Here is a 13,491-nt window from a genome sequence, read left to right on the forward strand (position 1 = left end):
TAAGGATTATTTATTTAAAGATTCATTGAATGCTCTACTGCACTTTGGACACCTGTTTTGATTCTTTTAATAATCAGTTATATTATTTACCAGTGTTATTTATTAAAGGTAGACTACAGTATATATAATTTATCAGTGTTATTTGTTAGGAAAATTGATTTTTATGTTAATATATTTGGGGTGCGGAACGGATTAACTGGATTTCCATTATTTTCAATGGGGAAGTTTGTTCTAGATATGAGAAATTCACTATACAAGCTCAGTGCTGGAACGAATTAAACTCGTATCTAGAGGTTCCACTGTATATACATATACATATATACATACATATATATACATACATACATATATATACATACATTATATATATATATAAATATATATATATATATATAAATATATATATATATATATATATATATATATATATATATATATATATACTGATACATTATGTACAGAATGACAGGATAGTACAATAGCACGTATGCTTCATGGGCTTTAAAGTCACTGATCTGTTTGCTCATGTGTGCATAGATATTTCACTGGGTATTGCAATCTTACTTCTACATTAAAACATGTGTTTGTCAGGTAGACTGATAATTCTAAATTGACCTCATTTCAGTGAATGTAGGTAATGTCTGCAGCTCTGCCCTGTGTTGGACTGGCAACCTGTCTAGGATTGATTCCAACATTGCATATGATGGTGCTGGCATAAGCTAGAATCCCCATAGCCCTGAACTGAATTAAGCTGGTTTGACAGAATAATGTTATTCATATCAGATTAGGAAAGCTTTATCTGAATATTTCCTTACAGATAGCTTTAACTTTGAAACTGTAGTAGTCTAAGTTAATTTACTGCTCAATTTACTGTCTTATGACTTCCTCCTCTAATTATTTATGCAAATGTGACCATGAAACTGTGGACCTGAAGACCAAATTGTGAAAAAAAATACTCCAAGTGACTGATAAGAAAAGCCTGCCTCCAAAATTCTCACCTTCTGAGATTTTCTGTAGTGGGAGGGTAGCAGTGTTTGTTTAGGTGACAGCAGTTTAGCTAGCTGTTCCCTCAACTGACCCCTCACTGGGCAGTTTGTGGGTGGCCCAGGGTAGTATTAACAGCTGCCAAGGACACCCAAGTCTTTTCCTGTATATTACTTCTTAAGCTGACACTGAGGTTTCATTTCACCCCCCTACCAAAAAAAAAAACAGTAAAATCACTGCTATCAATCTTTCCACACAAATGGATTTCTTCTGTGTTAACAATTATGTTGTTAAACTCAACACATTAACAAGCCATTCTTGAGATATTGCATTGAAAAATGGTTTAAACAATATTTGGTACTAAGAGGACTTTACTGCTTGGATAAGGATTAAACAATGAATGACTTCTCCGGTTTTTAAGCTTTTTTAAACTGATTTCTGTGGGTCCACTTAGAACAGTATGGATCATACTAAGTCGGCCACCTATCTCAAGTAAAGTGCCATGTTATTTAAAAAAAAAAAAAAAAAAAACAGGTACACCATTGCATTGTTATTTTAATGTCACACATGGTCTAAAAGTTACATGGTTCACTACATAACAATGTTCCAGATTTAATATGAATGTATCAAAAATGTTCCTGATCAGTACTGTTTGAAAACCAGTCTTATACAAGAACTAATAGGAAAAATGAAATATAAGATTTTAATTTATTCTCTTTACATTTGTGTTATCTCCATAGAATAACTGGCATCCATCTAGAGTAGTACTTGTGTTGCATCCACCACTAATCGAATAATTGCTGGAAAATGTTTAAACCTAATTTCAGACTATAATTTAATAATATAACTTATTATGTGTACTATGTACTTCCAAGTTCTGATTATGGTAAAAAAAAACAAAAAAAAAAAAAACAATAATAATAATAATAATCTTAAAGGTGAAAATCACTATCCAACATCAAGTATACACTTGAAATAAAGTTTTACAATCAGTAATTTACATGTGTTCAGATAGGGCACCTCTGTGTGAAATCCCTGTTCAAAGCAGAATAGTTATCATAAACAACTGATTTAGTATACCAAAAAAAGTACATTAGAGGGATATAAGTGGGAGAACACAAAGTATCAGAAAGAAAGAAAGAAAGAAAGAAAGAAAGAAAGAAAGAAAGAAAGAAAGAAAGAAAGAAAGAAAGAAAGAAAGAAAGAAAGAAAGAACCATCCGTTGAAGTAACCCTGACTAATGAGATTTAGACCAAGTCTATCGGGTAGGATGGCTTTTGAATTGTCCAACCATGCAAAAAACACTGTACACAGGAACACCAACAGTCTCACCTTCAAATTCTCCTTCTTTCTCAGAAAAATAATACCACCATCCTGCCTAATTAAGACCTAACCCAAATTTTCTTTTGACTCTTTAAAAGCTTTGAAGCTTTAAAATAGTATTTCAGAATTATTTTCTAAGCAATTGTCAGGTCAGAAATTACCCAGAGTCTCCAGCAGCCTTGCCTACAGATCTTCTCCCGCTGGCTCCAGATATCTATGCATCCCTAAGTTCTGAAGCACAAGTAAAAGGCCAGTGAAATATTAAGACAAGTGCTCTCCAACCTCACCAATTCATAATAGGATTCCACTTGTTCCAAACAGAGGCCCCTCTGCTAATACCAAATGGTCTGGAGAAAGTTTACTTGCCTTGTGTTTGCCCATCAGGATTTTACAGACAGTCTCATGCCCACTGAGTACTTTTGAGGTAAAAACCATCCAATGGCTTTCCATCCACACTGCGGGTTAACCCTGACCACCTCCCTATGTGTCAGACAGCCCTCTAGTGGATACAAACCCACATAATCATTTTCGTGAGGCCGCTTAAAAATGTACGGAAAATGGCAAGTCTGCCACCTATTTCTTCCATTGTTTCAACTCTTTGATTAATCAGCTTCCTGTCACAAAATTAATCAATATTACAGTAACCCACTGTATTACTACAAAAAGTCATTTGTGCTAACTTAGACATTAGCCCAAGGATTAAGGTGTTAAAAAAAAAAAAAAAAAATCAAGCATACATCTGACCATAGTTACACAAGTACAGAAACTATACAGCAGTGAATCTGTACATCAAGCAACTAAATACATTATTAAGAGATCACCTAATACTCAGGTACCCACAATAGCAGACATATTGTAAAGATTCTGGAAAACAGTCATCTTCTGTTCATGTACTGCACATTAGCAATCAATGAAAAATAGCTATCTTGCCTTTTCAAATGGTATTTGCTGATCTTGGGTCTCGTTACTTCTATTTGATATACAAATCAGTTTATAATATTAATCATCATCATCATCATATCATATACATTTTAATAATTAAAATACTTTATACTTTACAGGGGATAAAATGTAGCAGATGCAGTGCTAGATAACTTAAAAAGCTTCTGATATTATATATAATTAAAATTAGTACTGTTTTAAGTTTTAAGTTGCTTTACTTGTCATTTTTTCCAAAGGAAATTGTATATATAATTTTGTTTATGATATTTAACAACATAGCAATAGACTTGACGCTAAATTCATGATCTTTCCCTGATGGAATTTAGACGTTTCAGGATGGATGATTACCTATGCAAATGTAAGATCAAAGGAAACATTTACAGTAGGAATCAGTTTCTAACCCAATAGTCCACTATAAAAGTGCATGCTGCCTCACTGTTCCCTAATTACACTGCCATCTTATCCCACTGAACTTCAGACAAAGACTCAAGATTATGCCTTCACTAAACTGACTGGCCTTTTATTATATAACAAATGAAGTGGAATAATGGGGATGTACTTAAGTTATTCCTAAATTTAGAATGGATACAAAGGGGAGCAAAGTTATAAAAAAGGATAGTTTAGTAACATAATAATAAATAGATAGATAGATACAGAGAAGGGGATAAAAACAAAGTATCAAACAAAGAAATAAACAAACCAAAAAGAGCTGAGCTGTCACAAAACCAGTTTCTTACCCATGTTTGTCTGGTGGCTTGGTTGGTTCATTCACCCACTGAAAAATACAATTAAACTTTTTTTTCCGATAAAGCTTTAAGCCTTCTTTTCTTTTCTCCAGCCCCTCATCCTTCTGTCAGCCATCGACCCACCACTCTGTCCACATCTGACTTCAAGCTCAAATGTCCTATGGGTGTAATGCAGCTTTATACCACTTCCAGGAACTACTTCTAGCCATGTCACATAATGTCTGGATTTAAATGTAGCACCCTTTATGCTTAAGGAATACAAGGTTTGCGCTCGGTGTACTGCCTATAATGTTCATGTACTCCTGAGATTTCCATTTTTTTTTTTTTAATAAAAGAGTCAGTTTCCAGCACAGTTCCATGGTTCCACATACCTCAGTGGGACTATATTCTCCTAGCATTGTGAATAAATATTGCACACATCCTGTCTTCATGCTTTTTCTATTTAAAAACCTTCCAAAGATTTGTTTCGAACCTAGTTTTATTAAACTTGACTTGCTTATATGAAATGTTATTTGATTTTAATAAAATCAATAAAATGTTAAAAAAAAGAAAGAGAACTTCCTATATCCCATAATATTGCCCACTGGTAGTGTACCACTTACACTGGCATGGCAATTTATAGAACATTTGTCATTGTGCATCCTACTATGTAATCCACTGGTTCAGTTTTGAATGTAAGTCAAAAATATATATTCCATATTGTGAAACAAAAGCAGTGTGCAGCATACATACAGTACATAAAAAGTAGTGTGTCACTATAAATGGTAATGAAAATCTGATTTTTGTTATGTTTACATACAGGTTTTCTTGCATACAGTTGCAAGAAACAAGTATGATCCCTTTGGAGTTACCTGGATTTCTGCATTTATTACTAACCATTACTTGGTCTGGTCTTCAACTAAGTCACAGTTATAGACAAGCACAATCTGACAAAACTAATAACACACAAACAGTTGCACTTTTCATGACTTTATTTAGCACACTGAGTAATTACAGGCTGGGAAAAGTAACTGAACCCTTGATTTTAACAGTTTGTAGATCCTCCTTTAGCAGTAACAACCTCCACCAAATATTTCCTATAGCTGCTTATAAGACTTGTGCAAACATCAAGGATTAATTTTGGTCAATTCCTCTCTATAAATAAGCATCAGTTAATCAGTTTCTGTGTTGTCTTGATTCCACAGTCCACTTCATGTCATGCCACACACATCTCAAACGGTTAAGGTCAGAACTCTAACTTTGCAATTCCAACACACAAATCATCTTCTTTTTCAGCCATTTTTGGTTGATTCACATGTCTGCTTTGGGTTATACCAATCCCTGGATAATACTATTAAAATTCCAGGTCTATTCGCATAGTCACCAGTATCTTCTGCATGTAAACTGTGCAAAAACCAGATATGTTTGACTGTACCAGGTATGTGACCACTAGAAGCTCATCATTGGGCAAATATTTATTGCTGGAGATTTGATCTGGCCTGCAAACTGACCTCACTGCTACCATAATTTTGCCCAGAAAAAAAACAACCAAGTCTATATACTGAATTATATAGAAGTATAATAGAAATACTGTACTGAAGTATTTTTACATTTACAGATGAACTTATTTTTGCAACTCATCAAATACATTGAGTTAACAATAACCAAGATAAAGTAACCATAAACCCCATAAACTATTTCTTAAAATAAGTAAATGAGTAATGTGACAATGTTACTGTATAGTTAATGACTAATTGAACTTGACAGCTAAAACTTGCAGATGTCTATAATAAGCCGAGTTCTTTTTTATGTCTTTCAGATTCAAAGAAATGTAAACAAATGTTTGCGCTATTTTCCCAGTAGAAGAGATTTGTCTTTCCTACTTCCCAAATACAATGCAAAATTGTGTCATGGATGTTTTCACCCAAACTGTACGGTTACACGTTCCACAAAGACAAAAAATAAGCGTGAAACCATCACCAACATTCCTTACCCAATAATAATGGTAAAAATTAATGAGCCAGGCACACTGCAGATGTTTTATAGCCTTACATTTACTTTTTAAAGGTTAAGTTCAATTCAGTTCATTCTTAAAAGGCATTTTCACAGAGAATAAGCTCAGAGCATTTATACATATCTAAAGTTAAAGCAGTGAAAAAGTATAAAACTGATCAAATTTTGCACATATACACATCAGTAAAAATACAGTAAATTTTAAAGAGATCCATAAACATTAGTTAGCATGACTTTAATTGGGGTCTAACAAAGGACCCACATGACAAAACTCACAGTGTGATATGTTAAAAAAGAAAGAAACACAAAAAGTAAACAGCAAACATGGAGAAAATAAACCTCCAGGAATGCACAGCACTTTAGAATAAGCAACGTCAAAGAAAGAGTTTAGTCAAATCAGACCAAATAACTGCCTTTTCACTTTCTGGCATCCTACAGTATCATATTCGATATCATACATATTAAAATCTAAAACTGTAGGATGATGGGATGGTGTGTTCCATGACCCTAACCTTACTTAAAGCTTCCACCCTTTATGATGTTCCATTTTATGACAAAGGTAGTAACAATTGCACCAGCCTTAATGACAGCAGGTTTCTATATAAATTAAAAACAATGAAAATAAATCATTTTATGTTCTATACTTGTTGTAAGGTAGCCTATAGTGTCACCATCACATAACATGTGTCGCTAATTTCCCCCTGGGGACAAATAAAGTTTGTTCGTTTTATTCAATCGTTCATTCTATCTCTCTATCAGAAAAATTACTGTACTGTTTTTATAGTTAGCACAATGAATGACCACACACAACTGCATGACCCTAAATCATTTTATGTGGGCACAATGATGAATGGGAGAATAGCCTTTTCTTCCAAACCTATTTTTTAATCTGGCCTTCCAGTAATTAAAACATTACATAGTGATCTGAGGATTAATTTAGCTCTTTCACGAATAAATATATACCTGCCATTAATCCATTGCTTTGTTTATGTTTTTAGTCTCCCAATCTGTGTGCATTGCGCATAGCACCATCCACACCTGCTTAAAGTGCCCTATTCTGCAGTCACCTGGGGTAGTGGAGAAAACAAGGCCTACTAACTGTATCAGCTATGCCCAGTGGAGGGTGGGCAACCAGCTGGCCTAGGTCATTCTGACTAATACAAAGCAGAAACTGATTACCATCAGACTTAAGTATTTGATTTGAATCAAGAACTCCATTTACATACTAAATCAACTGAAACTGCTATGGACTGTTTGATTTGTTTTTGTATCGTTTCATTAAATTTTAATAACATCTAACCGCCAATACTAATCTGTTGTTATGTTCACATGTCCAAGTCAAATGTAAATATATACTGTATATATGTTTATTTTTATTTATATGTAAATTATATCTGGTTGTTCTCTTTCCATCTTTATGTACAAGGCTTTTAATTAGAAAACAACATGAACCCGTTTCTGATAAGAGTGAATGTTTGTTTTACATTTTGGTGTTTAAATTTTGTTTAACAATGCCAAGGTTGATTTTCCGTTAACTTTACTTACATTTATTAGAAACAGTCATAATAGTAGTTAATTATAATATCCAAGTAACTATGGTACATCTTTATTGTTTTGTTGATTAATCTATGGAAAGCACCTTGAGTTGTATGTAAATGTATGATAGCGTACAATATAAATAAAGTTATTAATATTATTATTTAGTCACTACATTACTGGTCAAAATGTGTAAGCTGCCGGTAGAAGAAGTATTCCACCTAGTATTGCCTAATTTTTAGGGGCGTGTTTACTTTTAACAATTAAAAAACATAATTCTTTAACAAAACTGTAAAATGTCAAAACAAAATGTTCTGAACATGTGAGTTTCAGTATTGCCCCACAGCAATTCTTCATACAATTAAATAGCATAACAGTTTCTATCACAGACAACACATCATTATTCAAACACTACAAAGTTATATTTAAAAAAATAAGTTTACAAAACCAAGAACTTTTTCTCTAAGGCATTTTAGAAGAATGAAAACAGTTCCATAAACGTTTGAATAATTTTTTTTTTTTATTATATATCAATAAAAATCATTTACCAATTCTGACAGTAAAAATATCTGTTTGACAGGATCTTCCGGGGGGCGGGGGTTGGGGGTGGTGATTCAAATGATTACCAGTTTTAGTGCAACTATTTTTCATCCTTCCTCAACAAACAGTAAATTCACATGCGATTTTGCTTTTTCTTACCCACATGTGAAAAGATGATAGATAGATAGATAGATAGATAGATAGATAGATAGATAGATAGATAGATAGATAGATAGATAGATAGATAGATAGATAGATAGATAGATAGATAGATAGATAGGACATTTTGTAACTTAAACAGGGACCATTTGTAACTCATTTGGATCATTTGTAACTTATAGGGATATTTTGTAATATAGAAAAATAGGGTATTTTTGTAACTTTTAGGGAGATTTTGTAACTTGAGTCAGGTACTTCTATAATCAAAAGTGTACATTTGTAACCTGAAAAGGAAACATTTAAAATTACTTATTTTGTTAATGTAGTGAGACTTTCATTTGCAATAATAATACATTTAATACAGCTGTTGGTTGCCGGATGTGTCTAATGGGGAATACATTTAATCCTACTGAATAGACACCAGTTTCAATTAAAAATAGCAGTCACAAATGCCCTTTTCTAGGGTCCTGTCGTATAAAACCCAGCTCAGATTTTGATATTAAAAAGTTCCTTCCCATAATATTATTATATATATCAGTCAGTCAGTCATTTTCCAACCCGCTATATCCTAATCACAGGGTCATGGGGGTCTGCTGGAGTGAATCCCAGCCAGCACAGGGTGCAAGGCAAGAACAAACCCCGAGCAAGGTGCCAACTCACCACAGATTATTATATGTAATATTCTTAGTTATAATCATCATCATCATCTTTTCCATAATAATTAATATTATTAAACCAACCCAGTTTAAATGGTGGGAGGTGTGGTATAAAGTAACTAATTGCATTTACTTTTCTTACTGTCCTCACTTAGGTAATATGGAGATGTGTCCTTTCCAAGGTGATTCAAATGCTCCTACTCTTAACTCAATACACATTTAACTACCATTTAGCTTATTGTTTTTTATTGAACAACTTTTACAATATATACAATTGGTTTTATTGGCAATGTCCAAAAACAAGATAGCAGTGGTCATTTCCAGTGGGATGTGTGAACATGAGCTAACACAGCAGGCTTTGCATCTTACTTGAGGCCTTTCCAAAATCAGACACCACCCCCATTAGTTAAATTAAATAGTCATTGATATTCAAGAACCAGTCTTCACTGATAAATGTATGTACAGGAGTATTTTTGTATTATTACTAAGATCCATATGACTTCTCTTCATACAGTATTATATGTTGTAATAAGATGGTGACGTGAGTACTGGGACAGCACTTTACCTTGCCCAGTTAAACAAAGATTTCATTGTCTGTCTCTGATGTCAACTTTGAAGTCAGTTTAATTGTTTTTCTATATGGAGTAGTTCTACTAACATTTTGTAAAATATGTACAATATATTTAATAAGTAAATTAAGTGTTCTTAACATTTTTCTGACATATCCTTCTTTTGGCAACGACTATATCCCATTTTCCACCCTTGAGCCAGAGATGTCATCAAGATCAGAGTTAAGTGAGCTAGATAGGAAGGAAAACCTGAAGTCAAAGTCTCCCTTGGCCACTAATGGACATTCTCCTTTAAGTTTAGCAGCTCAGAAACAAGGTTAATACATTTGCATTTTCTTAACTGTCAAGATTCCTTTCTTATATCTCCAAGGAGGGTTGCAGCTTTTTGTGTACTGATACTGATGATTCTAAAGAACCCTACTGTTATGCTAGGATTATAGCGTGAGCAAGAAACTGTACTACAGCATAACTTACAGGTAATGCATCCTTTCAACATGCCCTGCACCATCAAAAAAAAATGCTCACAATGGCAGATTACATCCACATTCTGTATGAGGCTTTATAGTGCTTAGTCTTTTTTTCACGCATCAACATCTTGTCAAAGCTGGAGTAGCAGAATTTACTCCATAATACTTCCAAGATTTGTCAGAGAGCTCTCATAGATAGCCAGCTTATTCCAGTCAAAAACATTGAGCCCATCTGAAATAGCGCACAGGGGGACCCAGTGAAGACATTGAGCAGGCTGTGTCAAAGCACTCACCTCTGCAGCTGACAGAAAGGCCTCAGTCACCCAGACCACCTTACATAGAGATTGTTTTGTAAAAGACGATAATATTTGCTATTCTCTAATTCCAAATTTTGCGATGAACTTGTCCTGCATCATAAGTAAAATGTTTTAAAGTTGTTCCACTGCTCTTTGCCCACTGTCTTCACACCCTAGAAAGCTTATTCCAATTTATTCCTTTTACACTTTGCAACATCTGTTTATCCGCATCCAAAACACAGAAAAGTGTATGATATTATGGTCCCTTGACCATAGTGGCTCAATCACCTCTATACACTCAATTCTATCCTGATTATTACAAAATATTAAATGAGAAAGGTTCCCTCCTTACTAGTAAGTTATAAAACAGGCACCAATTATGTCTAAAAACTCCTACTCCTGCCCTGTGCTATTTGTAGTGTTAGCCCAGTTAATATTCACGATTAGAACCCCCCCCCCCGTAAACTTGCATTTATAATATTATTAAATTAAATTCCTGTCTGCACTGTGCAGTCCATAACACACTCCTACAATAAGGCCTCCTTCCCTAATGCTTTCCAGGTGTGGCCACATATCCTCACATTGTCCAACTAAAGAAGCCTTGCATTTAAATTCTGTTTGACATAAACAGCAGCCCACTTTCTTTTTGGTTCTGTCTGTCCTTTCTCTTAAATGTGTATCCCTTTCTGTTCTACTCATCCCCATGTTTGTTATTTATTTTAGGTTTCTGTTACTCCTGTGAAATAATAAATTACGATTAGCTACATGTTATAACAATTTATTTATTTTACTTTCAATATTGATAGCATTTAATGTGTTACTTATTTTATTTGTACACTTTAACTTTGTGTTAGAATTTAAGTTACTGGGCATTTTTATTTATTTTAAATACAATATAGCATCATAAATCTTTTGAAACAAAGCAAACTGATCTACATGTCATATATGCTACACAATCAATTTAGACTCAAAGTCAAGGTTAATTTTTTGTGGATAGTAAACACACTCTATAAACATAAATGATATGAAAATAATGATTTACATTAATGTTATATTTTATTTTTAGCAATTAAAGTTATTATACTATGTAAACAACATATACTGTTACTTTAAAAATATTGTTTTTTGTATAGGAGACAATTACATCTTAACAAGAGCCCTTACTTTTAATAAAATAATACAAAAACATGAAGGGGGACATAAACTGGGGACAGTAAGGTGATTAAAATCAGATGACTCAGAATGTTAAGTTGAGGATGAACTGTAGAGTAATAAATTACTTTAACTTGCAGTATTAGGTGTGTATAAGAAATAAATTTGTCATTGTCTCCTTGTCTTTGCAAATTTTTCTGAACAATATAGAATTTTGCTGTCACATCATGTGACACAGGACAGCACAGTGGCATAATGGTAGCACTGCTGCCTTGTAAGATGACCAGGTTTGACATCCTGGGTCCTTCCTGCGTAGAGTTTGCATGTTTTCCCTGTGTGTGCTTTGGTTTCCTCCCACAGACAAAAGACATGCAGGATGGATGGATGGATGGATGGATGGATGGATGGATGGATACTTTATTAATCCCAAGGGGAAATTCACATTAGGTGAACTGGTAACGCCAATTTGGCCCTGGTGTGTGGTTGGAGTGTGTTTGTGTGTGAGTGTGTTATCCCTGTGATGGACTGCCAACCTGTCCAGGGTTTGCTCCTTTCTTGTGAACAATGCTAGCTGGGATAGGCTCTGGCCTGGTGTGTGACCCTGGTCTGGACTAACACTGGGTTAGAAAATGACATGACATCATGTGACGCAGGTGTATAGATTACATTAATCGAAAATTCTACCCTTGCTCAATGTGTGTGTGTGTGTGTGTGTGTGTACATTGACAGGCATCACATTTGGGACTGGTTGCTGCCCTGCTTGCAATGCTGTAAGGGTAGGCTCCTGCACCATCGCTCTTGAGCTGTACTAAGAGGCATTTTAAAGTGAATACAGAGATAAATAGATGGATTTTATTTTAACTGACCAGTTTTGGAGCAACGCGATCGGCAATTTTGAAGGTTGTTGACTTCTTAGATAATTATGTATTAATTAATAATCGCACTTCTTCACCCAGAGAGACAGATAGATCATTATTTGACCCAAAAGCAGAAATTTCCTGGGGACAAATAATGATCTATCTATCTCAGATAGAAGAAAATAAAATTTTACAGTTAAGTATATTATAGCCAAAACTGAAAATACTGATAAAATGAGACTTACCGAGACATCTTTCAGCACTTTTTCATAAGAAAAAACAATCATGGATTCATCTTCCATATTGCAAGACAGATCGAAACTGTATTTCCCTGACTGTCTTAGATCAGTAGTCAGAGCTTCAGTAAGTTCTTGTATGTATTGTTCCATTTTCATTTCCATGTCTCTGACTTCTTGGAAGATCAAGTCTTTGCATACTAAAGATGAAAACAAATGTTAAAAAATTAGACCAACCTTAATAAAATTAAAATATTAAATATTAATTAAATAATATTAAAGACTAGCCAATCCGCGGCGTAGCATACGCTGCATAATTATGTATTGATGGGTGAACACTTCCTGAAAGACACAAGTTGTCCAAATGGGGTGGGTTTGAGGATACGACTGTAGGTGAATGAAAAGATGGAACTCTGGAGAGGGCAACACACAATTGTCCGTGACTCAACACTGGAGGACCGCCATCACGCCTCCACCTCCCAGAGCGAGGGACAGGGCTGGATGGCGCTCGGGCGCGAAGGGCGGAACGGAGAGAGAGGGGAAGGACGTCCATTCCACCCCGGCCCCCCTGCCATTCTAGTCTGCTGATTTCTTAGTCATCTCCTAGTCATCGTTCAGTATGCACTGCCTGCTCATGTGCCCACCCCCAACTCCTCACCTGAGTCGCTTTCGTCTGTGTACAGTCCACATGCACCTGTGAGTCACGTTGACTGTTCATTTTCCAAACACCGCCTCAGTCGCTTTCGGCTCTGCTACAGTCCACATGCACCTCTGAGCCACGTTGACTTACCATTGTTCTTTGCGGTTCCGGCTGCTTTTCTATATATAATCCACTAAGTCACCCGACCATGGTAGTAGAGATGGGGGGTGTGTACAAAGGACAGGGACTTAATCAGTGCGAGCGTATGACCCGCACTTATTGGGTATTCCTCGTTCGTGGGGAACAATTGCAAGCCCCGGTCTCTATCATGAATGGAGTTCAACGGCTTAGATACGTCTCTCGGCGCCGGGTAGACACACGTTCATCCATTCAGTG

General features: G+C 35.1%; 1 protein-coding gene across 1 annotated transcript in view; it reads right to left on the reverse strand.

The window, feature by feature from the left end:
- The window catches only part of xrcc4 (X-ray repair complementing defective repair in Chinese hamster cells 4), a 457,198-nt gene that overhangs the window by 387,394 nt on the left and 56,313 nt on the right, over positions 1 to 13,491 (reverse strand). Inside the window, exon 3 of the mRNA XM_051929627.1 lies at positions 12,465 to 12,655. Within this exon, the coding sequence (XP_051785587.1) occupies positions 12,465 to 12,655 (191 nt within the window). The remainder of the gene's footprint in view (positions 1 to 12,464; positions 12,656 to 13,491) is intronic.

This window comes from Erpetoichthys calabaricus, chromosome 7, assembly GCF_900747795.2.
Source record: "Erpetoichthys calabaricus chromosome 7, fErpCal1.3, whole genome shotgun sequence".
NCBI lineage: Eukaryota > Metazoa > Chordata > Cladistia > Polypteriformes > Polypteridae > Erpetoichthys > Erpetoichthys calabaricus.